We start from the raw sequence: 27,387 nt of genomic DNA, 5'->3' as shown, positions 1-27,387 counted from the left end.
AATTTTTATTAAAGTCTGCCCCAACCTTCGATCCTGAATACTCGGCTGATTCGCGGAAGAAATAAGTAGGACATTTTTACTTACGCAAGCAGATCTCAGAATACACTCTACGTTTGTAGCATGATTGAAGGTGTTAAAATAAATCAAATGCGTAGCTTTTTTATTTATTTCTAAATTTTTTATTAAAAATTGCATTCACTCGTAAATGTAGATATAAGGATTGCTCTCGACCAAAGCGATGTCTTTCTCGAGCTGCTTGAGTTCTTGTTCCATTTTTGTTTTGCGTAAAATTTTCGGTATCGTATCGGTCAGCATCGGCAACTGAAGAAACGCTTTTTGCATCAGCTCCCAGTTGTTCTTCAAATCCTGAACAATAATAAATAGTGAATAAATAAATAAAGCGTGCACTTTATCACATCGTATTTTTTCGTTGGCAGTCGATCATTAAAAAATATATAATACTAGCTGTACCCGCCCGCTTCGCTGCGCATTTAGAATTAACATTATTATTTATTGTCTTTATTATTAGAGAGTCCAACACTCATATAAATATTAACCTATCCATTAAGTACATGTATTTTCAACATGGATACCAAGTTTCAAGTCAATCAGATGCATGGTTCAGTAGTTATAACGGAACATCCGTAAAAACCACTGTAGATTTGTATATTAGTATTTATAGATCTAGATAATATACAAAATACATAATATACAAAATTCTGGCAAACTTGAAAGAGGTCCGAAATGCAACAATCTTTGCCGTTGACCTCATCCTTACGTCGTTCTCCTCATTATTGAGGGTCGTGACTCCCTCGCTGCATCAATTTCTCTTGTACGATTGTTCTCCATCTGACAGTTGCCGTTGACAGTTAAATATAATCTATAAATTTTCATCGTCTTGCCTTAAATCGTATATGATATACCATCAAGTCTTATGTTCGAACTCGTGTTTCGGGACAGAAATTAGTTTTTATTATAATACAAATACTATAAGTAGGTATTCAATTGGTTCTTGCAACAATTTTTAGCGCTACTAAATTCCGAATATTTCAATATTGAAAGCAATCATAAACACGGACAGACTGATGGTAGGATGTTAGGAACAGACATATACATATTATATCGACATTTTTAAAACTTTCCAGGAGAGCCATTTAAAGTATAAAATTTGGATAAATATCATGAAAAAAAAACTTCCTCGGCTAATTGAATGGAGTAAGCTTAGTTGAAGTTCAATTTAAAACATCGGACTATCGATGCTAATTCCAAATAAAACGCATCTTTAATTACAAAAATATATGTCGCGTATTAAGCGAAATGTCGCTTAAACCACTCGATATGTATGTATGTCTACCATCTTTTTAGTCCGTTTTTGCCGCTTCCTCTTTGTGTCACTAATTTGTACACGATTTGTATATACCGAGGTGAGAACCCGTTAAATTATAATATTATATAATTTTCATAATGTGGATGATCTCAAAAGTTTAATGCAATTCGTAGTGGTGCCTATGCGTTTTAAGTATATTTCCAGTCTAGTCAAGCAGCAAAGAAACTGCGAAGAAATTTCACAAAGAAATTTAAATTTATTAACATTTACATTAACATTACAACACGAAAATGAATAAAAACGTCCTTGTCAGGTCTTTATTTTGGTTAGGATTGTCTTGATCGTCACGGCTTTAAATAACAATAAATTTGATTTATATACACATTAGATCTTTAATGAAGAAAAATACCGTCAAGATAAGCGAGTGCATATGAAAATATAAAGTCATCATTACTTGTTATCATTAGTGTCGTTACTGGAACAAGCGAGAGTAATTCTCAGTAAAGAACGCCCAAGTTTTCGGTGTAGAGTTTCAATAAAGGATGCAGAACAATCAACGTGCAATGTATATGCACATATTTACTGCTTACTGTTTTGAAAGTATGTATTTTTTTTTTATTGCTTAGATGTGTGGACGAGCTCACAGCCCACCTGGTGTTAAGTGGTTACTGGAGCCCATAGACATCTACAGCTTAAATGCGCCACACACCTTGAGATATAAGTTCTAAGATCTCAGTATAGTTACAACGGCTGCCCCACCCTTCAAACCGAAACGCATTATTGCTTCACGGCAGAAATAGGCGGGGCGGTGGTACCTACCCGTGCGGACTCACAAGAGGTCCTACCACCAGTATGTACTTCTAAACCGAATTTTACCTCGTATTTATAAAATCCCAAAAGCAAGACTTAGTTAATTTTACGGCTATTTAGAGACCATGGTTAGTATAACGATAGTCCTACCCTTCGAACCGCTACACATACTTCGTGGTAAAAATAGATTGGGCCACGGTGCCGTCTTAGGGCGTACTGCCAGTGAGGCTTTTATATTTTTGACTCCTTTACGAAAATTGTTCGTGAGTTCATCTTAACTCTGGCGCACACCATTCCTTAATGAGATTGGTCTGTTGGGTATTATAACAAAATGTAGTTGCGGTAAAAAAAATAAAAAATTGATGCGTGGACGATCTCACGGCCCACCTGATCTAAAGTGGTTACCGGAGCCCATAAGCATTTACAATGTAAATGCCACCCACCTTGAGACATGAGTTCTAAGGTTTTAACAGTACAACGGCTGCCCCGCCCTTCAAACCGAAACGCATTACTGCTTCACGGCATAAATAGGCAGGGTGGTGGTACCTACCCGTGCGGACTCACAAGAGGTCCTACCACCAATAATTACGCAAATTATAATTTTGCGGGTTTGATTTTTATTACACGATGTTATTCTTTCATCGTGGAAGTCAATCGTTAACATGTGTTATGTACGTAGGTATTTCATTAGAAAAATTGGTACCCGCCTGCGGGATTTGAACACCGTTGCATCGCTAGATAGAAATGCACCGAACGTGCTTAAGCCACGACGACTTTAAAATACTGTTATATGTTGTATAATTATACTACTGTCATGGCTAAGCTCGCGGAGAAGTTTTTTAATCTGAAATCTTATCGATGACTTTATGATTTAACTCAGCAATATTATGTTTTTCTGTTTTCTAATTATTATTTAATGCGGCTTACCATAGACACTGAATTATTGCAAACCGAATATCAATGGCGGTTATACCTATTTAAGCCTCTCGCTCTTTTGATCGATGAAGTAACTTTCTATTACGATACCTTCAACAGCTTCTGCCTTTCCTCCTCGCTGATAAGCTTGCACAAGCTCTCCTTGTTCTGATCAGCGAGCCTGATCTCTTCGAGAGCCTTCTGGATTTTTCTGTTACGCCTTACTAAATATTCTGGAACTCGACCAAAATCCGGTCTGAGGCAATACTCGGGGACTTCGCCTGAACCCTTAATTTTCTTGATGTGCCCATCTCTTGTGTCAACTAGCCTGTTGAATAGAAATTATGGAAGCGTATTAATCTTCCAGAAAATGAACACATGGTTATTGAAATAAATCAAAAAACAATAGTATTAGCATTTTTAAGTGTTAAATGTTGGATAATAGGCTACTTCGGTAAAACATCTTTTAGCCAACTCTGGTATATTAATAGGCAGTAAAAACTGCATGCAACAACAAGGGGTGTCTCGATTAAGGACTTCTGATTCCTTATCTTTATCACTGCTATAAAATTGGAGCAATAATAATTAATAAGGGTTGTAGCAATTTGTTGAATCCCTTCTATAGTAAGGTTTATCTGTTTTAGCGAATTTTGATATAAGGAAATAGTAGCACCAGAGGCCATTAAATCTATTGTTTTTTAAATTTGCTATGTTTCTAACTGAACATAACGTGTGAATACCAATCGAAAGCCCGTTTGCTGTAGGTATCTAATCATTATCTAATCGTCGTGACGTTAAGGATAAAATACCGAGTATACTCGTGTATGGCCTATGCCAAAATGTCGAAACTAATGTTACTGATGTGTACTTAAAACCAGTTTCTCGAACGACTTCCATGATTAAAGATTAAAATCGCAAGACTAAAGAAAAATAAAAACGGCAAAAACATATAATTTTGCAAAGCCCTTATAAAATACAACTTAAACATTGACTTCGGCATTCATGTGATATATAGTTTATAGCTTCCGCTAATCATTTAACACCTGGACAGAGGGCGCGTTCACCTGTCTATGCTAGGTAAAAAAAAAAATGTTACCTACCAACTATGTAGATTTGCGGCTCCACTTGCAAAGTTGAACCGTGTATAGAGTCCACTTAAAATTGAGAATAACTCTTAGCCGTTTCAGAATTTCTGTGTATCGTATGTTTTTGGTATTCATTACATGTTATACATAGCACCAAGTACAATGTTAATACATTTACAAGTTATGAAAAAAAAAAAAAACGATGGAAGCCCAAAATTATTATTTTTACTTTCGCGCTTTTAAAGGCCGGAAAATCTATTTTTAAACTGCACCTTTAACACAGGCTAGAGGTTAAATTTTTAATTTCATTTGTAATACATTCGTTAAAATCACTATTAAGACTAAAGTAAAACGCACGAGTAAATTTTCAGAGTATTCGTGCTTTATGGAGATTCGTGCTCTCTTCGGATAAGGTGTAGATGAGAATGTGATGGCGCCAGCCCTGATAATTCTAGGAATAGTTACAAAATAGGTACACCACATTAGGAGTAATTGTTAATTTAGTTATAACCCAACAATTACGCACCGTGGCTCCACCGGTTTGGCTTTAGTTTTTATAGCTTTCTTAATATTCAGAATTTTGAAGTTCTTCTGCGGTTTCTCCTCTTTTTTCCCGGGTGGCGGTCTTCTCGGCACGGGAGGAAGATTGCCACCGACGCACTGGTGATCTGTGCATTTAACAGGCTGCCCAATGCCTTCTCCCTTTTTGAGGAATTGCTCTGGAGGCTTAACCGGAGTCTCAGCATAGCCGAACGTACGACGGAGCTTCGGTTTCTTTGTCTCTTTTAACTCTTTCTCTAATTTTGATTCGTACCTGGTAGCGTAAAATATTAATTTAATAGTCATCATAAGAAATAATTATTTCTACAATGTGAAATAAAAGAGTTATTATGACACATAAAGGATAATAGATTAAGAGCAATAAACTTTATTTAATAAGTAATAAGCTTTCAATAATGTAAGCAACTCTTTTCGAATAAAAAAGTCCCTCGCAGTGTACCTACCTAGTGCGTTATGCTTTTTTTTTGTAATTCGTGCTTCGTGGAAATAATCATGATGTTATCATCGCCATTCCACAAATGAAGCATAATTAATTACTTTCCCCTAGAACTAAAGTCGCCTAGATATATCTACTGCTACGATTTCTAGAATATTTCATCGAACCATAATACCATTTAACCATGAAACCAGAAAAGCAGAAATGAAAATTCTTCCAGTGTTCCCGGAGTCAAGGCTAGATTATTTTTTCTTACTTTTTAATTAAATAGCTGTTACTCTTATTAGTACTCTTTTTTAATAAGTAATCTTTAGTTTATTTTATTATAAATTATCATTAAACAATAATGTATTTTTTTAATTATAAAAATATAGCTTTTTTCTGCTCGTTACAGCGGTTCGCAAAAAATATTTAAGTACCTACCGTCTATCATCCGATTTATATTATTGGAGTTACAAAGTAATTTTTTTGAGACAAAGGCATACAGTAAAGTACGATATACTTAAATTTAATTTGCCTACGGATCATTAAAAAAACATCGTTACAAACTACATATTCCTACAGTTTATTTATGTGTAGAAATATTTTAACTAAATAAATTTTAACATAAACTGCAACGAGTCAACAAAGTGATGCAAATTTGAATGCCAAACGGGGTTACAACTGTTTATATTAAAACATAAAACTTTCCATGAACCGCCAAATATAAACCGCTTTAAAATACCACGAGATCGTGCTTTAAGCACGTCAAAACAAAACCATTCAAAATTCAGATAGGTCTAATTTTTTAACGAGCACGATTTCTTTGTTCTCGACCACACCCATCGTCATATAGCTTGTTGTTATGTATAGAATCGTTCTGTCGGGGCGACACGTCTCGCCACCCCAGATTTATTGATCCCGACGATCGGTGATGGTTTCCCGGGCCGAGCGTCGCCGTTGCTATATTGATTTCATCCCCAGGTATCTTTCTAGACGTTACCATGGCAGCCGCCCCCTAGTTAATTCGGGGTTTGGCGAGACGCCTCATATACCTAATATAGTTATGTTTAAAAAGCGGCTAGACGTTAAGTGTAGCTATACTTGTGCATTTCAGGATCCGTTGTTAGTTATGGTTCGATTCACAGCTTATTCTCTTGGGAAACGTCAATGTTTATTTATTTAATGCTCTATAAAAATGCTGTGAAACAGCTCAACGAGTAATACGTAGTAATTGGAGCATACAGACGTCATAACTTCAATACCGAGAACCGCTTGCATACATGAGATTAAAGTCTCATTTATAATGTATAAAAGTTGTTCCGCCCTTCAATCCAGATCGTATGCCCTTTTTACGGCAGGAATAGGCAAGATGGTGGTTCCTATTCGCCGGAATTACAATACGTCATACCACAAGTAGAACGTCAAGGATGCAACGGTTTCAATAGTATTGGTACAACCGATATCCTATTACTTCGAACTGAAACGTACAATCTTTTTGCGATATAATAACGTGGGGTAAATACCTATACCAATCAGTGGGGACTCATAAAATGTCGTAACTTAAGCATTATGTTCATTTTAAATTATTGTTACTATGCTTTTGAAACAAAACCTGCATAAATCGTCATTTCGAACTCTGTCACAATTGATCACTATCAAACTGAAACGGCTCAATTTTACTAGTTTTAATTTCAGATCGGTTGAGCTTAATGGAAAATGTAAAATCAAAAAAATGCCAAATGCAAAGTTAAGCTATTACGTGCCTTGAAGTACGTACATTCGAAAAGTATAAAAATTCACATAAAATCCTTTTTAATTTACCTACTAAAAGACGTGTCATTTTCCTTTAATGAAAAACTGTAAATTTTCATAAGGCTTTTGAAGGTGCACTTGTTTTGTGCATCAAAGAACGACAAACAAATACCTACATTTCATAGATCACAAAAAATTAAAAACGATATTATTATGGCCCGATTAGTTTTGCGATTCAGTCTATTTCCTGTATTTAATGAGATAACGACGATAATGCTAGAAACAGTAGACAGTAATGTCTAAACACCAATCAGTCCTGGTAGATTTATCTAATCTATTATGCGTTATTGAATTCTACTAGTTCTAATTCGACTCCGACTCGAAGGAAGATGTATTCGCGTAGCAGCTGTCTCTAAGCTATTAGGCCTCCCTCGGAGGCAGTCGAATAATTGTTAGCAATCTCCTCTCGGCTGAAGCCCCGTGTTCGCCAGAGAAGCTAGGAGGCTGAAAAGCCTTCGGGGCATCAGCAAACCCCAGAATAGAAATCCCAGAAATAATAAGGAAAAATGAGGTTGGAGTTTTAACCATATTATGTACATGAGGGCTTGTGAACCTAGCATACTACGAGTAAAAAGACGAGTAAAAAGATTTCATCTAGAATCGGCTGTAATTATCAGCAACTTAATATTTTAAGCAACATAAATAATAACAACTTGTAAACTACCTGGGTGTCTTTGGAGGCTCAGGCGGAGGTTTATCGAGGATTGTATAAATAACTTCGTTATGGTGTACTATTTCTACCAAGGACATACTAAAATATAGAAATAATCTATAAAAACCTCTGACTGGGGAAGTTAATCAACAAAACTATTTGCGTCGTCATAGAAACTGTCTTGTAGTAGTTATAACTTATGGTGCTCGTTACGAAATCTATACGGAATTTGGGTTAAGAGAGAATTTAACCTTTTTGTCATAGATAGCTGAAATCAAGCAATATAAAACAGAAACATAGATTCTCTGATAAAAATATATATACTTTAAATTATTGTAATACTAACATATAGGGCGTTAACGTTTTTGAATTTAGCGCTATTTCAGCGTTCTATCATTGGTCGGGCTTGTTCGTACTCCTTCGGATAATCAATATCACAGCTTTGTAAAATTCTGTTCTGGCAATACAATGTCTACCTACATTGTCAGCTTAAAGTCAAAACAAATGTCATTTAATTTACTTTTTGCGGATATTTTTAGAAATTTTACTTATTTTTCCATGTACTCTCGTGAATAAGGGTTGTATAATATATTGCAACTAAAAAAAACATGTTGGGAGGCTGTCTGAAAGGTGGCATTGACAAGTGTAATTTGTATAGAGTTGCCGGTGTCCTCAATAGGCGGTTTTCGAGCCGCTTAGATGCATTGGACTACGAAGAAAAATTAGAAGATTGCTTGTCAGTACTACCATCCAAAGCAAAGGTGGTAATATGCGGCGGGGGTGTGATGGGGGCGGCTGTCGCGTACCACCTGGCCAACCGGGGGTGGGGTGACAGAACCGTAGTCGTCGAGAAAGAAAAGTAAGTACCTATGCATCTCCCTCTGAACCTAGCCAGTCGCTTGCGGATTCCATGTCCGCGCAGCTTCAGTTCAATAACCTAGGAAGTAATTAGATATAGCTAGCACTAGCTTCCTATGATGCAGTAGATCAATAAATATGCAGGCAAAGCTCAGAAGGGCTTCAGCCTCCATGGCTGGAGGTCCTCTCCACATTTTAGTTTAACACTTGAGTTCTAAATTTCAAAGTGAAATAGTAGATTATTTTAAAGTATTTTAATTTAGTTTAATCTTCTTATATTGTGAAGGTAAGTAAAGATTTTCGTTATTTTTTCATTTATGTTGCATCTCCGCCCTTTTTAGTCTCCAATTATTGATTTTTGCTCAACTCTGTTTAATTTAGTCATAAGATATATAGAAAAGCTTGGGATTGATTTTAACAAACCTTTTTAAGACCTTTCTCATATCCTCCAATTATCCACTTTTTTGTTCTTTGTTGAGTTTTTATATTTTTTTTATTTAAAATTCCTACAATTTTTTTCTTTAATATACCTCAAAAACATTATGTTACCCATGTATTTTCTGGTCTTCCACTTTAAAAAATATGAGGATGGGTGTGGTCAATGCAACATTATATTGATTTTTATACTACACATTTTTTAATTTGTTATACACAAGTGACAGTTATTAAATATTGTTTTATATTGTTTTAGAGTGGGTGCAGGGAGTCGCTGGCATTCATCAGGCCTTGTTGGAGCATTCAAGCCAACACTTGCTCAGGTGAGGCTTGCCCAGTCCTCAATTAGGCTTCTTAAGGAGCTTGAGGCTCGTGGTAGGCCCACAGGGTGGAAACAATGTGGTTCACTATTATTGGCAAGAACAAGAGACCGCATGACTGTTTACAGAAGAATGAAAAGTCAGTCTGTGTAAGTACAGTTTAAAGTATACTTCAAGCCTTTGTTATCTACCTACATGAATCAATTTATTAAACCTGCCTATAGATCGTGGAGCATAGATTGTGACTTAGTTACACCAAAGAAATGTCATGAATTATTTCCAATGCTGAATGTTGAAGATGTGCTTGGAGGCCTGTGGATTCCAGGTGATGGTGTAGGAGACCCGCATTTGCTCTGTATGTCTCTTATGAGAGAAGCAATTGATAAAGGTGAGTAAACATTTTTTTTTTATAATTTTTAAGGAATTAAATATGAATAGTTATTTCAATATTGCAATTTATGTACGTACTTTAGAAAAGTTTAATTTTAGGTGTGGGTGTGATGGAAGATTGTTCCGTGACAGCTGTGCTATCGAAAGACGACAAAGTGTCTGGAGTGGAAACTACAAATGGTGCAATTGAGTGTGATTACTTTATCAACTGTGCGGGCTTTTGGGCTAGACAGGTAGGTGGTGAAACAGTGCAACAATTCATAGTTAGATGTCAACAATTGAAATAAATTGCTTTTTTTGTAACCAGGTCGGACAGTTGGCACGACCGCAGGTGAAGGTACCCTTACTACCATGTGAACATTACTATTTGCATACCAAGCCCATTGATAATCTTGATCCAATGACTCCAGGTAAAATATAATTTGAACAGTAGTAGAAAATATCAAACATTAATTCTTAAATAGCTTATTATTAAGTTAATGTACATACTGGATTCATCTTATATATTTTTCAGTCATCCGAGACCCAGATGGTTATATATATCTTCGAGAAAGAGATGGATGCATTTTAGCAGGTGGATTCGAACCAATTGCGAAACCTGTTTATGAAGAAGAAAGTATGTTTAAGATAATGTATTTTTATTATTATAACAAATAAAGAGAAAATACCCTTATCCCTTCCTGGCTATAAAAATATGCTTTTCCAATAATAACACAGATGGTAAATGTTGTAGTTAATTAATGTAAGTTAAATATGTTTAATTGTAAGATTATGTATGTCTTATATATTATTCACGTCCCATGACTCTTGTATTTTCCCAAAATAAAGGTATCCCATTTTTTTTTTAATCCCAAATTCCTAGAAATTTCAATTTTACTTTCAAGAATCCCTTTTAATTTTATTTTTCCTTACTTCCTTAATTAGTTGAGAACGCGTCACAACGTTGTTTGCCTGAAGACTGGGATCACTTCCACGTGTTGCTGCAGGAGTTGCTGCAACGGGTGCCCGGTCTGAACCAGGCCGTCCTCCACAAGCTGTGCAACGGACTAGAGGCATTCTCTCCTGATTGCAAGTGGATCGTTGGAGAAGCACCAGAGGTAAGTGATTAGTTAGTATATTTTAGCTTTTCCTAAAACAGCGGTCGGGGAACTTTTTAATTATTACCCCAAAATACTTTTGTGTAAGTTGATATTACCCCATGGGAAAGAACAAAAAAAAACTAAATTGCTTCTTTTTAGTATCTTTCATATTATAAGCCCCCGTGATAATTTTAAAAGAAAACAATATCTAAAAATTTAACGATTCTAAAGAAGTTTCACTTCAATATTATATACTTTTTACTCACAAAAGTTTCATTTTTACCCCCCAAACTTTCATTTTACCCCATTTGGGGTAATTTACCCCAGTTCCCCGACCGCTGCCTTAGAAATATAGACAGGAAAATTTTAAACAAATATACATTATGAGTACCATAAAATGATAGTCATGTAAAATGAACACCCCTAAGCCACGAGTTATAATTACAGGGTACTCTCTAAAATGTAACCCATCTAATGTCCATGAAAACGTCACGTAATGTGTGACGTCACAAGCTAGGTCTCGATCAGCATGGGGCTCTCAAATATTTGTTAACGCTTAAAGATCTTCCAGCTTGATCCGCCCAGATTCTGGTGCTGCCAATAATGTTAGGCAGAGCTTACATTATCTCGTCCTTGAAGTACTAGATACTTTACCTTCAATATTCCACTCGTTAAATCGATTTGAAATTTCAAATTGAAATTATTTTCTTGCTTATTTTTGTGCACAAGCTCACGGCCCACCTGGCGCTTAGTGGTTACCGAAGCTCATAAGAATCCACAATGTAAATACAGTCACTCCTCATCAGACATAACTCTCAGTTTTGTAGTCACAACGGCCGCCCCGTGGCAGAAATAGGCAGGGTGCTGGTACCTACCCGTGTGAGCCTCACAGTCCTACCACCAGTAATTACGCAAATTATAATATTTACGGACTTGATATTTATTAGTCGTTCGTGACTATTTGATAAGTAGTAGGTACTTAGGTCACTAGGTAGGTATTTTAATAGAGAAATTGGTAGCTATGGAATGTGGGATTCGAACACCAACCAACAAAGTTGCATCGCTCGATACGTATGCACAAGACGTCTTCTCCTTTAGGCGACGACGACTTAAAAACTTTATAGCTTGATTGATATCCCTGCATTTATTCTCACGGCAAAGCATTCCTTCAAAATACGATGAATAAACCCCCCAATCGTGAGAATAGTTTGATAGAGAGACAGCAAAAAAAACCCGTTGTGTCTTTTAAACTACATAATTGTACTAGCTTTTTATCAAATGAAAATATTGAAATTTTTAAATGTAACGTGGTATTGTTTCAAAAATTACACAATATTTTGACAACAAATAAAATAAGATATTGAATAGAAATTTTCCCTTCTTGGTTATCGTCAAAAGAAATCGAAATCGTTTTATCACAATGTAGGTTTTTTTTGTAACTGAATAAGAAATATTAAAACTAAGTATATATAAGTCTGTGCAAAACTTTTTCCTTCGAAGTGTTTCCGAATGAAACGAGGCTTAATTGAACCAAAAAGCGCATCCACTTGATGTTTAAAACAGTTTTTTGGTTGTTAAGTTCCATTTTATTTGTAGACAAGCAGCAACATTTTCTTTACTTTAAATAAATACTTAGAAGAGATAGAAGTCCAAAGTCCAAGATCGAGTATGAAGACGAATAGTGCCGTTGATGGCCCGAAATTCCGAATTTTAGCTTTATTAATGCTAAATTCGGTCTTTCGGGCATATCAAAGGCACCGGCAAAACATCGTCGGAACATTCACCAGCTACGATTGAAGAGTGCACTTCTAGCAAGAACCATCTAATATAGTTTTTCGTTTGAAATTAAACGCTTAGAATTGATTTCCGAAGAAGCCCGAACGTGTCCACGATTTAACACATGTATGGTTCAAGGATTAAGGATCTAAGAAGAGCGAAACAGCAAAATGGAAAACTACCCTTATGAAAATCTTCGCTCAAATCATAGAAGTTAATTTTCTTGTGCGCTTACCAACTATGCGCTCGCGCATTTTCGAGTCCAGCTCCAGCTGGAACAGCGGCTTAGGAAAATGTATGGGCGTGTCTGAAATTTAACTTAACAACAAGATTTGATGAATAAAAAAAACTATTGATAAAATAGAAAAAAAACCTTTTTGATCTATATTTATTTATTTAAAAATCGTTTGTATTAGTTTCTAGTAGGCTGTTTAAGAAAATAACGCTAATATCATAGAACACGGTTTTTTACTAGTGGTAGGAGCTCTTGTGAGTCCGCACGGGTAGGTACCACCACTCTGCCTATTTTTGCCGTGAAGCAGTAATGCGTTTCGGTTTGAAGGGCGGGGCAGCCGTTGTAACTATACTGAGACCTTAGAACTCATATCTCAAGGTGGGTGGCGGTATTTACGTTGTAGATGTCTATAGGCTCCAGTAACTACTTAACACCAGGTGGACTGTGAGCTCGTCCAACCATCTACGCAATAAAAAATAAAAAACACACGAAGGCTTATGAATCAGATTTACACAAAAGAATCTTAAAATAGAAATTAAGTTCAGTGCAACAAAATCCCTTTGGATTTCTCGTTGTAACACGTTTTAGATGACGCTTACATTGTTGAGGGAAAGCAATTTAAATAAATGAATAGTAAGTTATTGGGAGCAAATCACGCACCGTTATCCGACCCCAATCTAGGGTTCCCTGTGTTATGGCTACCAGAAACCGACTAACATATTAATATACGTTTAAATATATACATACACTAGCTGTACCCGTCCGCTTCGCTGGGCATTTAAAATTAACATTATTATTTCTCACCCCCACAAAGATTCTCATCATTAACGCCCCCGCAACTGGTGTAGGGAGTCCAACACTCATATAAACATTAGCCTATCCATTAAGTACATGTATTTTCTACATGGATATAAAGTTTGAAGTCAATCGGGTGCAAGATTCAGTAGTTATAACGAAACATCCGTAAAAACCACTCTAGATTTATATATTATTATAGATAAACAACGCCCAGGTAAAGAGCAATGAAACCTGTTCATCACACGATTGTTTGCCCGATGTGGGAACGGAACTCGTGACCCTCGGCGCAATAGTTAAGGGAGCTAGCTTCTGAACCACCAAGTCAGTCAGTTTGCATCGTGCAAAAGACTTGGCGAAGTCTAAGAAACCCTTAACATGTTTTTTTGTATGTCGTCTCTGCAATTTTCACTGTATACTTTGATCTGAATGTAAAAGGCGTGACGCACGCCGAAGATACTATAATATTCTATCTTAACATACAATATCGTTCGCAATACATTTTGTATGAACTATCATGCATGGTTAAGATAATAAATATTTGATAGTTCATACAAAATGTATAGCGAGCGATATTGTATGCTAAAATTAAATATTATAGTATCTTCGCCGTGTGTCACGCCGTTAAGCATCGAAAATGATATCTCATACTACTTGGAACAAAAAAATATTTTATAACATAAGTACTTACATAGTTTATAAGTTAAATGTTGTATATAGTAATTGGATAATTATTATTAAGGATTATTGGTAAATTGTACTAATCAGAAAGCATAGTTTTGGTTAGAATATGTCGCGGCTGCTAATATAGAACATTTGATAAATAATTAATGATAATCGCTACAGAACACAAAGGTAAAAAAAACCTAAATATACCTATTACCTTCTACAAGAAGCGTAATATTATTCGGCAGAAAATAGTTATTTTAATTTAAACCGAATTGATGTATAAAAAAGAAGTGAGAAATTTTTCAAAATGAAGCAAATTGTTTGTATTTTTGATGAAGAGAAATGATACATTTTGAAAAAAAATGCTTTAATCTTACTTTCACTTGGGAATGTATAATTAAACTTGTAGAAAAAAGTCGTGCACTACAGATAGTAATTGCGTCATTTTAATTTAGAATCTCTTCAATTGTCCGATGAAAATATTAAAATAATATTAATAATTATCATCATTGTATTGTTCTTTATAATGTGCTTAGTTTTATAAAGTATATACGTAATGGTTTTTGCAAGCTCTAATAGTTGGAATTCTAGTTGTTTCCGTTTCTGTCTCGCTCTGGCCATCACGGTTTCGAACATTTCTGCTGATTCGTTGTTTGTTTGTAAGACGACAACTCTGTGGGAACATTATAATACCATTTATGATGTGTACGTACTTTCTTTTTCAACGTGGACGCGCGGAGTCTACTTGTCTCGTATATTTAAAGAACTTTTTTGTTAAAGAAACAAAGTTTTTGTTAAAGATTTTTCGTATAGTAATTAATCTGCCATATTCGACTTCGGATTCGACTGTGTCGGTCCACCTCTTGCGTCGTCTTCGTATGGGTTTTAGGCCACCACGTGGTGTGAGTACTAATGATATAAATCATAAAAATCCAGAGGAAATCTCAGATACTCTAGTTTCAAACAGTCGCTCGGTGAAGGTGGTGGTTTTTCCGATTTCGCTATCAGAACGACGCTTTCAGATGTTGAATTACCACGTGGCGGCCGGCATGAAGACTGTGGGCATATCCGCTGCCGGTGGCGTCGCTGAGGCGACGGTTGACGAGATCATCGACGGCTACAGCAAGTACGATATGCATGAGTTGGGCGTCAATCGTTTCCTTGGACTGCACAACAACAAGAGATTCCTTAGAGACCGCGTTAAGGAGGTTCCAGGTTTGTAAATTAATATCTTAGAATAGGATCTTAGGTATGATAATAGTAAATTCAGATAGTTTCTATTCCGTTTTGGAAAGTCGAGTAGCCCGCTGGGTTTCTCGGGATCTTCTCAGCGGGTCGCGATTCCGATCTGGTCGTAAATTCATTCGCGAAGCAGCTATTCTTCAGTTGTTACGTCTCCTTTGGAGGCGCTCAGGTAGCTGTTAGCTAATTCCACCTCTCCTGGCTGAGCCCTTGCTCAGCCCTTGCTCGCCCACCTGCCCTGGTGAAACTAGAAAGGGTCACTAGTAATCTTTCAATCATAAAAAAACTCGAGTTCTTTATAATTCACTATTATGTTCGGTGATTAGGGTGGGGTTGGGGTGCTAGTACCGTAGTGAGTCAGTAACACATTTGTGGATACGTGGAAACAGCTTGCAGTTTTTATGGCCATACAGTGAAATATTTTACCTAATTACGTTCGTGAAATAGACAATAATAGTAAAGATATTGTACATTATCTATAGGCGTTCATTACGGCCTTCCGTATCCGTTCTACGAATTCGAGACTGGTCGTAACTTGCGCTTGTCTCCCATCTACCCGACGCTGAGAGACAACGGAGCAGTCTTCGGTCAGGTCATGGGCTACGAGAGACCAACGTGGTTCGAGACCGTAGGTAAAGTATAATTAGTGTACACGATGGCCTTATAAAAACCAAATAACGTATATTGAAACTACTGAACTTAATCAGCATTAAGCTCACTACCAAGTTTTTAGCAACTACCCAGCAGAAGGTAATAGGAAAAAAAGAAGAACCTAGAGTAAACAAACGATATTTTTTTGCAAACCTAATCACAAGTAATTGTTGTTTTGGTCATTTCAAATATATCTTTGACCCGTAATGTAAAGCAAACAAAAAAAATACATCAATGTACTCGTTAGTGCAACATAAAAAACGGACGACGCCTTCGGTCCTTGAATACGATCGAATTGTCTTTCCGAATTAGAGAATGAGAGCGAGAAACCGCGTCCGTTCAAGATAGCGCACACGAGAACTTTCGGGAAGCCGCCCTGGTTCGACGCCGTGCAGCGCGAGTACTGGGCGTGCCGGGAGCGGGTCGGCCTCTCCGACTACTCCTCCTTCACCAAGATAGACATACAGGTAGGTAACATTGCGATGGTAGATCCTGCGAAGCACGGCTCTTGCTAGGGTTAGTGTTAGCTACGTCGTCAGGCTTGAGCCCCGTGAGCTTACCTCCTAGTTAAGGTTATGCTGAAATAGCCTCTCAAAGCTCTCATCTTAGGTAGGAAAAAAAAGCATCATTGCTGTCGTATTAGAAGTTTCACTTCAAATTATAAAAATCAATGCTAAATTAACAGCAAAATAATTTAAATAATAATTATAAATATTATTAACTTATTAAAAACGTTATACGTGCGCGCGCTCTATATAATAAAATTGCGCAATAATCGGTATTCCGACGCTCCGCACTTTATACTCATAATAGCAGATAAAAGCACTTAAAATAAGACGTTTGAGTTTCTCATATGAATTTTTCTAAATTCGAAGATAAGGGAAATTAGCTATTTTATAAATACACAGTACTGTCCCCTATAAAGAAATGCTTACGGCCCTATGCTGTGGCGGAACATTTTATTGAATCCGAATATCATTGGGATTAATATATGAAAAAAATTGATATTAGCCAAGCCCCAATTGAGATATTTCCATGATTGAATCGAAAAAAATAAATCAATTTGTCTTACTAATCATGATTTCGATATTATTTTATATAGGCGTTTTAATATGTAATACATTTTCAATACGTAAATGAATATGAAAGGTACTTTTCCAATACAGTACTACATTTATTAATTAATACTGAAAAGATCGATAAGAACTCGTGCATGCGCATGCGCAATTCGTATCGCGATTAAAATGTAAATACAATGAATTACGGCTGCACATGACTTATATCAAAGTTTGTTTAATTTTCATTTCATATTATAATGACAAAAGACATCCGAACTTTAATAATAATAATAATATGGAAAGTTCTAAAAATTTATATTACTTTTGATAATCTTCATTTAAATTAAAACAATAATTGAATGATACTCAATGTTATTTGTACATAGTTTTGTATATGATCCATCTCAGTTAACTCGTAATTTATTTTGGCCTCAAATGACGTCACTCGTAATATTGTTGCCTTCAGTCGAACTCTGTAAAATTTGCGTGGAATTTTGCTGAATAAAAGTCTATTTTACAACTCAAAAATCGAATTTCGTCGTAATTTTTTGTAACTATCTTACATCTAGTAATGTTTATATAAACGGTAAGCAATAATTTAGTTACCAGACCACCAAAGATGTGTAAAGCTCTATGCTAGACTCTTCATCTTTTTTATCATTTTCTTAACAGTCTCAAGGTCGCGAGGTGGTGGAACTCCTGCAGTATCTCTGTTCGAACGACGTGGACGTTCCCGTCGGGAGTATCATTCACACTGGAATGCAGAACGAGCGAGGGGGTTACGAGAATGACTGCAGCCTGGCTAGGATATCGGAGAACCAGTGAGGCTGTGTTTTTATTGTATCGTAAATGGATGGATGAGGTCAAGCCCTTTAGGTTACATACCACATAGGTGCCGCGTATACATTGAAATATAATTTCAATGTCTCGAGTTGTGTTGGGATAACGATTCTTCAAACGAGACCATTGTTTGTTCGCAACGTGACTAATTCTCGAGAAGGTTCTATGACTCCGCCTCAGACACCGCTCACTGAGTTTCTCGCCGGATCTTCTCAGTGGGTCGCGTTTCCGATCCGGTGGTAGATTCTGCGAAGCACGGCTCTTGCTAGGGTTCGTGTTAGCAACGTCATCAAGTTTGAGCCCCGTGAGCTCACCTATTAGTTAAGGCGACGCTGATATGGCCTCTCAAGGCTATCAGCTTAGGTAGGAAAAAAATGAAGAATAGAAGTCAATTTTTAAACAACCAAAATTATTAATTTGGGTTTTTTATTTCTCTTACAATCATCGAAAAGGTTAATGTTTGATAACCCACACGTAAAGATAGACGTATTTAATTTTGTCTTGCAACAAATTTCGATTATGTACCTATTTATCAAGTTGAAATCTCGTCAGCGTCGTTGTGGCTTGGAACACGATGAAACGGAAATGTCACTTGAAAAGCGACACTAAAAAGAGACATCTATAGGATTTAGCATGAAAGAAAATGAGACAGAGTGTGTCGGCGTTACGCCAGGGTTTTCACACATGAGATCTATTACAATGAAAAAACAATACAATTCTATAAAACGTTAACATTACTTGTTTATTACAAAAAGCCACGTCTTAGTTTTTACACAATTAGCCATTTTGTGATGACTGTAACAACTACAACTTTTTTTATACATACAAATATAATTACTGCGAAACAATTAACAAAATATTAATATTCAATTATTTATAGTCATTTGTGGTCTTCTTTGGACTTCTACAAATAATTCATGACAAAAATTAGCCAAACCGGTCAAGCCGTTCTCGAGTTTTAGCGAGACTAACGAACCGCAATTCATTTTTATATACATATACATAGATAGTGGCGTTTGCCCCCATAAGCAGGTACTTCGGAAGATTTTCGCGTCTGCATTGTCTTTTTAATGCCCGTGTTCCGTTTTAGTTACATGATGATAGCTCCGACGATCCAGCAGACGCGCTGCAAGGTGTGGCTGAAGCGACACCTGCCCAGCAATGGGTCGGTGACCCTCGCCGATGTGACGTCGATGTACACCGCCATCTGCGTCATGGGTCCGTTCACGAGGAGTTTGCTATCCGAACTGACCGACACCGACCTGTCGCCTTCGAACTTTCCGTTCTTCACGTTCAAGGAGATCGACGTCGGACTAGCCAATGGGATACGGGCGATGAATCTGACGCACACCGGAGAGCTGGGATATGTGCTCTACATACCTAACGAGGTGAGTGGGCTGGTAACACTGTTTTTTACCAAAAAGTGCAAATTAAAACTCTATTTAACACTCAGTACACTTACAGAGCACTTTACGATTCATAGTTCACTTCTTGTTTCACATCGAGTAAATCCGATTACTAACTTCGTGCCATCTCTGCAACGCTTTTATAGTTGATATGACATCTCTAGATTTATCGAGAACATTCTGGGCAAGTCGAGTAGTTTCGATGTGTGTTTCCGCTATCTGACAATAGATGGCGTTGTACGTGCCAAGCGTTCTCGATGCTACTAGTTCATTTGATATTCGTTACTGCTGTTGGGCGATAGATGGCGTTACTCTTACCGGCGTAACATACTTATTTCTGCCGTGGAACCGCACTCGCGGTGGCGTCGTTTATTTTGGATCAAGAAGGCTCACGAATTAGACGGGAGCTCAAAGAAACTGGTTTGGTTTTTAGTTTGCTCTCCACGTGTACAATCGCCTGATGACTGTGGGTGAGAAGTACGGGATAAGCCACGTCGGTTATTATGCGTCGCGTGCGCTACGCGTCGAAAAGTTCTTCGCTTTTTGGGGCCAGGATCTCGATACGATGACGACTCCTCTAGAATGTGGACGCACGTGGCGTGTCAAATTTGACGTGAGTACATTCGTTGAGTCGAATTTAATCGTAACTGACTGATTAATTTAATAATTAAATTATAAGTTTGAACATTATTATGGTTCTACTGTCAAAGACTAGTATAATTCTATAATCACAGATTTACCCAAGACTAGACTACGAAAAATAATCTTCTGCACTCTTTCTCTATAAGTGTGGTAAATTTCATCTTTGTCCATCCACGCAATTTTCTTGAAAAGGGGTACAATGTTTTTGATTCGCGTAATACTAAAAGAGTAGTAGCTGATATCATTATTGCATTTTCGTCCTTAACAGAAAGACATAAAGTTCATCGGTCGGGATGCCCTCCTGAAGCAGCGGGAGGACGGTATCCGACGTCAATATGTCCAATTGTTGTTGACCGACCACGACCACGAGCTGGACCTTTGGTCGTGGGCGGGGAGCCGATATATAGAGACGGGAACTATTGTGGTCAGACAACCACCACCAGTTACGGATTCACATTCAAGAAACAGGTTCGTGATTTTAACGAGTCTCATTGTTCTAGGAGGTAAAATAAATGTATTTTTGAAGTGAAACTTCTTTAGAATCGTGATTTCAAACTCGATGAAACGAAATGAAACGAAACGAAAAAATAAGTGTGCCGCGATTGGCTTGCCGATGATGCTCCGAGCGGCGCCGACAAATCACGAAGCGCTCCACGCGGTCTAAGATATAAGTTCTAAGGTCACCGTTTTTACAGTACAACAGCTGCCCCACCCTTTAAAACCAAGACGCATTACTGCTTCACGGCAGAAATTGGCAGGGTGGTGGTATCTATCCGCGCGGATTCAGAAGACGTTCTACCACCAGTCTCAACGCCTCCTGGAACCGCTTAACACTATAGTAAGAAAGCTACTTCATTTGATATAATAAAAAATGAGATTGTTTTCAGGTATGCCTTGGTTTCGTCGAGAAACGCGATAAGGACGGTGTTACGCAGAAAGTTGACAACGATTACGTTCTGAGCGGCCATTATGAGATCGACATAGCCGGGATAAGGTTAGTAAATATATTGTACAACAAAAACTACGCTATCGATATATATATGTTTATTGATTTTGTTAGCAGACGAGCATACGGCCCACTTGTTGTGTGTTAAGCCTCGTTTGAAGGAGGATATATGATAGCGCCGTGGAGGGGAGCTCATTCCATTTTTTTTATTATTGAGAATAAAGCCGTTTTTCTGTATAGGTACGCGGCAAAAGTGAATCTGCACTCTCCGAACTTACCAACGAAGTATCCCGACAAGGAACGCGACGTCTACCAGGCAACGAGGAAACTGCACGAGCCCCAGCAGTTCCTCGGCCGGCATTACCAGCCGTAAAACTGTATCCAGCCGAACTGGAATGCTGAACTTTGACAAGGAATTCAAAATGCTTGCAATCTAAGATAACAAACAGTATAAAATTAATAGTAGTAATACCTAATTATATAGATATAATATAGCTTCTTCATAGTTACATTTATTCCTCGATTAAGTATAAAAGTAATCGATTTTCGCTATTAGTAAATATTTTCATGAACATAAATGTCTGTCTAACTAAAGAGGAGACCAAAAAAGGAATGAAAATTTGAAATATTTCTAAATGTTGCCTAATTCTTTTTTCTTTTTTTTAAATTATTTTTTACTTTTTAATTATTATTTTTACATTTGTTTTAATTTCACTCGATCATCATCACATTACTTTAATCATTTTAACATCAATTATCCTATTGCATAAGTGATTAAAAACGAAAAAAAAAACATTTCTAAAAATGTTATCCTTTATTAGTTAGTAAACTTAGTTTTTTTTCTTTATTATCATCATTTTTTTTATATTATATTTTTTTAAAGAGTTAAACTCTGTTAGTTTGTAGTTACTTTAAAAGAATAATAATCAAAACACACCATAAATGCTCAAAAAACTTAAAATATAGTCGATACATATAGGCTTATAGCGCCCAGGATGTAATTAAAGGTTGTCTAAAGGTAAATGACAGTTTAGATTGTAAGTACGTAATTATTCTAAATAGATTTAATTAATTAGTAGTTAATAATAGTAATCTACTATTTCACTTTGAACAACAACAAAAAAGAACTAATTATAATTTCCTTCTATTTTTAATGAGAGTTTCAATATAGTGCAGTAAGAGGCAGATACTGTAGTAGTATATTGTTCTTTAATGTATTTTTTGTTTTACATTTTTTTCTCTCTGAGAATCTCATTTGTTTTTATGAATTATACAAATGAAATTTTTTATAATTAAGATTAATATTAATTTCGTGGCGTCGCTATATAAAAGTCCTATGTAGCGGAATCGAAATTTTCATTTATTTCGTTTTATGGTCGACGATGAGGAGGAAATCTGCCTTCGATTAGGATTTTAGTACTCGTATTTAGTATGTTGCTTGCTCGTGGCGTATTTAATGTTTCGAGGGTCACGGATTCGAAGTCACGAACCGATGTCTATGCGGTTTTGTCTTCCAAAAACGTTCAGAACATATTCGTTGGTAATTCGATGAGATTTGCAACAAAACGAGCGTGCGACTTTAAGGGCAACAAGAAATACCAGTTTCGCTGTGAACATCGATAATTTCATGCAGCAAACTTTTTTTTTTAAGCTAACTTAGGGTTTTCATGTAGTTATATTTACTTTCACGTAGTTCGGAGGTATCGAATACTGAATCCGAATGGTGATTAATCTTATAATTTGATAGGTAGTTGTTCTGGTTGGAGAAGAAGCATTATAGCGTGATCCTCCTGACTAACTTTATACAGGGGGTTCACTTTTGTTTCTCATATTAATCTTGTTAAATATTAATTTGGGTGTTTAATTTGTTTGTTGACGCTTTCCAATCGGTGTCGACTAGGGTGACTTTTAAAAATTAGTATTATTTCGTATTATTTTTCTTAAATGTTTTTTTTTTTTTTAAATATAAAGTTACCCACTTAGAATATTTAAGATCGCTGAGCTGAACTGTTTTCAAATGGTGCCTTGATTCGAATTTTCTTTTCACTATCGTTTGTTTGTTTGGAGCCTTGAATTGTTTTTACAAGGTCAGACGTGAGTGGGATGTGAACGGTTTTTAACTTGGGACGGCGTTATACAATATACGTGCACGCTGCTAGCACTTTTAATCGGGTGTAAAACATTCTACTCAATACATTCGGCAGATTCGAAAACGTTTATCGTTCGGTTTAGAATTAAATATGTTTTTGTTTTTCGTTTATTTTAAGAAAATTTTAAGCTGCTTTCAGCTTATGATGGTGCCTTAATTCGATTGTGTTCTTAATATTCGTTTGTTTCGGTTTAAAAAAAGGATTTTGACGTTCGGTTTTTTAAACTTTGTTTTTCAGAAGAGTTTTATATAGTTAATGCATCGAGAGAAGTTTTTTTTTTTATATTATTATCTTATACTAAACGATACTCATTCAAAAACAAACACATAAGTATCGGTTTATTTCTATTATTTAAAATCAACGTTTCTCCTTCAACACATAAGTTCAAGTTGTAGTTCATAAATTATAATTCACTTACAGTACTTCATTGAGCTTACGTTCTCTCGGTGTATTTGTTGATTCGGGTCGTTTGAAATTAGTGTTTAATATTCCGTAAACGTAACCCTTAAAACAATATGCGTAAATATGCATAGAATATTTGAGACAAGTAAAAAAATGTTGTTCATTGTCTGCAGAATAGACAATTCGAAGTCAACAAAACTAAAGAAAGGTGATGCAATTGTATTTGATAAGTTTAAAATATTTAAAAAATGTCGTCAATGTTAAAAATGCAAAATAATATTCAAGACTAATTTAAAAAGATCCGTGAGTCGGTAGAGCGTTTAGGTGGGAGGATCTTGGTGCGGGGTCCGACTGGCTAGTTACCACCACCTTGCCTGTTTCTATCGCAAGACAATATGAATGTTGTTTAATTGCGTTACGACGGGCAAGGGATCCAGTTTTCACGGGCACCAGAGGAATAATACCGTAGTCCTCAAGGTGACGCATCTTCATTTGCAGATGCTATTGTGATGCAGTAATCTACTTAAGACCAGGTGGTTATTTGCACTAATATGTCACCCATTAGCAGACGGCTGGTTGATTCTATCACACTCATCGTTAATAACCAGGTGTAATTTTCATGAAGTCACCGCATGTTATCTCTCATATCTTCTCTATTTTAATGTTCAAGTTACATTTCTTGATACTCATAAATACCATCATTCCATAATCTTCACTATTCTCGACCTTTATCTTACTAAGGATAACTTTCGTCATAGAATCCTCTTTAAAATGTTAAACAAAAACTATTGTTGATTGCAAACGAACTCTTTGGTTCTTTAGACAATCAATCGATAATGTGTGATGAATTTAATTGTCTTGTCTGTATATGTTTGGCTGCTTCCAATCTGGATGAACGGAGGGTGTGGGAATGCAGGGGGTGATTGGAAGGCACGCGTTGTTTAGTTAGATCCCTGTCTGACTATTGCGCTTTTCTTCGTTTTTTTGCTACAAATTACTCTGTTATGGTTTGCGTGAACTCGAAGTTACTAGTATGACAAATCTCGTTAAAATTGAACGAAATTGTGGGAAACGTTAACTTGCAAGATCTGAGAGTGGTTTTTTTTTAGAGCTGTAACGGTTTCAGGGGCACTCGATTTGAGGCGAAACTCGAACAATGAATACCCATGATACATAACCTCTCGGTTCTCTGTTTCTTCATAGTTTCGTAGTTTTATTTAAACTGTGTCGATAATGTACTTGAGCGACTCTGACCCGGGGTACGAGACCTTAGCCGGTAACAAATTTACTGTCGGTCTGTGAACTATGCGGGCTATATTTATCGTGTTGGAATTTTCGTATTTCAATAATTATTTTGAGCGAGTGAAATTTGTAGCCTATAATTATTTTTGAGTGCTCGTATTCATATGTATATGATTTTAGGTTGGCAGGTCAGAATTGGGGGCTGACGACTTGTCGTTACGTGTATTGGAATTTTTTTCTCGGGTCGTACGATCGACGATGGTCATGGGGGGTCATAGGGGAGAGTGGGTTGCGCGGAATGAATACTGGTCGGTTTTGTTTGTTGTTGGTCATGTTCGTACACATCCAGGTTGACGTCGTTTACGTAGAGATGCGCAAATATTGTCCGATTCCCGATTAGGTTCGATTTCCCATTTAAAATATGTATCAGTATACATTAAAACATGAATACTCGTGACGAATGCGTAATCCAGCTAATGCGAGATTGGTACTTCGATTGCGATTTTTTATTGTTTCTAATTTTTTATTCTGGATAAACATTAACAAAGAAAGTTCACGATATTACGTTTGGCGGCGTACCGAAAATTCTTATGGCAACATTGAATTACGTTTGCCTTCGTAAGATAATAAAAAAAAAAACAATATCAGTAAAATGGCTTCCTCGGACGTGAACCCTATTTATGATTCTGCCATTTGAGTGATGCATTTGTACAATTTTATTTTATGGTACTACATATTGGTATTTTATTTTGAACTTCTCAAGCACGGAAAGTGTCTTTAATTTTATAGTTAAAACTATTATTTGGTAGTACTGTAAATATATGTTAATTTCTTTTTTTTTGTATTATTTTAAAATGAATTTCTCGTATGAGGAAACGTTTAAGGAGTTTACGTCAATTTGAATTCGTTTGTTTAAAGAATTCGTGCTTTTGTCGAACTTTTTTAGTTCCTCATAAGACCGATTTATAAAGAGGCATGTGGATTTGAATGGAAACCAAGAAATCCGCATTATTATTCAGTAAACGTTTCCTTGTAGGGCGACCAGCGCGATCGCATTGCTACGGTCGTTTTGCGGAGAAATTCACGAGGCTGGATACCGTCACAATGTGTTCAATAAATGTATAGATATATTTTATGTGTCGCACAGCGCTGCGGCCATTTTTAATTGTAAGTTGTCTCCCTTTTTTGTTGAGCTCGGCTGTCGGATGGCGCACTGGCAAATCTTGGCTCCCGATGTTCTAGTTGCAGTCGTCTCGCTCGAAGCGATTGTGTACATGGCCAACTAACGATTAGTTAAGCGATCGTCATTATTTTTTGGTAATTATCGGATATTTCTGTCTTCTTAGTGTTACTTCTGTGAAATTGAAGTTGTTAACGCGATACGGAATAATCCAGATGGAGCATTGCGTTTTGTGTTTAAGTTTTTGAATCTCGCATCCACTGCAGTGTGAGGTTTTCGCAATGCACGCAAGTGTACTCGTACTGCTAATCAGATAACACGACACTTATATCTGTATTCGAATTTCTAAATTACGCCAGATTTTTCACCTCTTTCCTTTTTACTTAACACACGTATTTCGAAGCCGCTCATCGACCTTTTGATTGTGGGTCATAAGCGCACATTTTACTTTTCCTATCGATGGGCGGAATTTTGTTCAAATTGTTATTTATGATTTCGGTATTTTGTAATTTGAGTGAGCCCTTTTCATTCATAAATCTACGATTCAAATTGAAAAGTCACATATGAGCGTTCAAAAATAAATACGACCGTTCATGTACCTATGTTTTAGTCACTGTTTTCATGTTACATTCAAACGATCATTTCATTTGATCATTCGTTCATTTATCATTCATTCGTTCATCGTTCATTAACTCGTTTATCTATAAACTATTATGCTACATTCACTCGTCCATATTTCATTGAATCATTATCCATTTACCATTCATTAAACTATGAATCATTATGTTCATTTGAAGTAAATATCAGTTTTACAAAATACTCATACCATATGTTTCTTTCATTCATTCATTTTCATAGAGACTAAGAAATATTTGGTGTCTCTTACATTAAATCATTCATTAAACTATAACAAATCAAATTTTCATTACATATTGATCGTTCACATAAATCACTGTTTTAAAGATTGATTTCAAAGGAAGCTAAAGTTTTCGTTTGTTCCATAAGGACAAGTTAATTATCTAAGACTACTTATCAATTACTCTTAGTATTGTACTGTTAGGGAACTTAGATGTAATAAATGTACAATAATTTCAGCATATTTCCGTCATTAGGCGAACATATTATACTGTAATATGTTTTTTCTTTATTAAAAGTAAACCATATTTTTCACTGTACATTTTTTTCTACATTTGGCGTGTCCTGCATTCTTGCTCATCTAACATGCTTCATCGTTTTCGCCTTCGCGGCTATGATCTACTTAATATATCATTTACTAATATATCAATCAATTTATTCGAAGTAGTAATAAAATAACCACGAGATAATTAGTCGTGAATTAATTTAGGTTTAGATTAATGTATGTCAACAATACACTGTTATTCTTTTTGTGTGACCCGAGTGAAGTGATCTAAGAATATTTAAAAATCCTACGTGAAAGATGTTACATTAGTAACTGAGATACGGGTAAAGTAACGATGAAGAGGAGTGAAA

The 27,387-nt window shown here is 36.3% G+C and overlaps 2 protein-coding genes across 2 annotated transcripts; one reads left to right on the top strand and one right to left on the bottom strand.

Annotated features, from left to right (window-relative positions):
• Positions 1-161: 161 nt before the first annotated feature.
• Positions 162-7,831, bottom strand: LOC114246583 (enkurin). The gene is made up of 4 exons (XM_028179179.2): positions 7,593-7,831; positions 4,664-4,951; positions 3,164-3,380; positions 162-366 (listed from the first exon to the last, which is right to left on the bottom strand). Exons 1-4 carry the CDS (start codon positions 7,676-7,678, stop codon positions 196-198), a joined length of 762 nt encoding a protein of 253 aa, XP_028034980.1. The 5' UTR covers positions 7,679-7,831; the 3' UTR covers positions 162-195.
• Positions 7,832-8,067: 236 nt separating this feature from the next.
• On the top strand, positions 8,068-21,335 carry LOC114246458 (pyruvate dehydrogenase phosphatase regulatory subunit, mitochondrial). Its single transcript, XM_028178979.2, is given in 17 exon segments — positions 8,068-8,439; positions 9,130-9,342; positions 9,418-9,581; positions 9,683-9,816; positions 9,891-9,993; positions 10,098-10,199; positions 10,508-10,680; positions 15,160-15,352; positions 15,862-16,011; positions 16,343-16,497; positions 17,761-17,909; positions 19,019-19,316; positions 19,768-19,947; positions 20,245-20,362; positions 20,365-20,444; positions 20,864-20,970; positions 21,163-21,335. Coding segments are annotated over 17 exon segments (2,703 nt in total). The 5' UTR covers positions 8,068-8,188; the 3' UTR covers positions 21,296-21,335.
• Positions 21,336-27,387: the final 6,052 nt, after the last annotated feature.

The sequence above is a fragment of the Bombyx mandarina genome, chromosome 01, assembly GCF_030267445.1.
Source record: "Bombyx mandarina strain Sakado chromosome 01, ASM3026744v2".
Taxonomy (NCBI): Eukaryota; Metazoa; Arthropoda; class Insecta; order Lepidoptera; family Bombycidae; genus Bombyx; species Bombyx mandarina.
The sequence above is the reverse complement of the archived record's forward strand: the minus strand, read 5'-3'. Positions and strand labels throughout refer to the sequence as shown.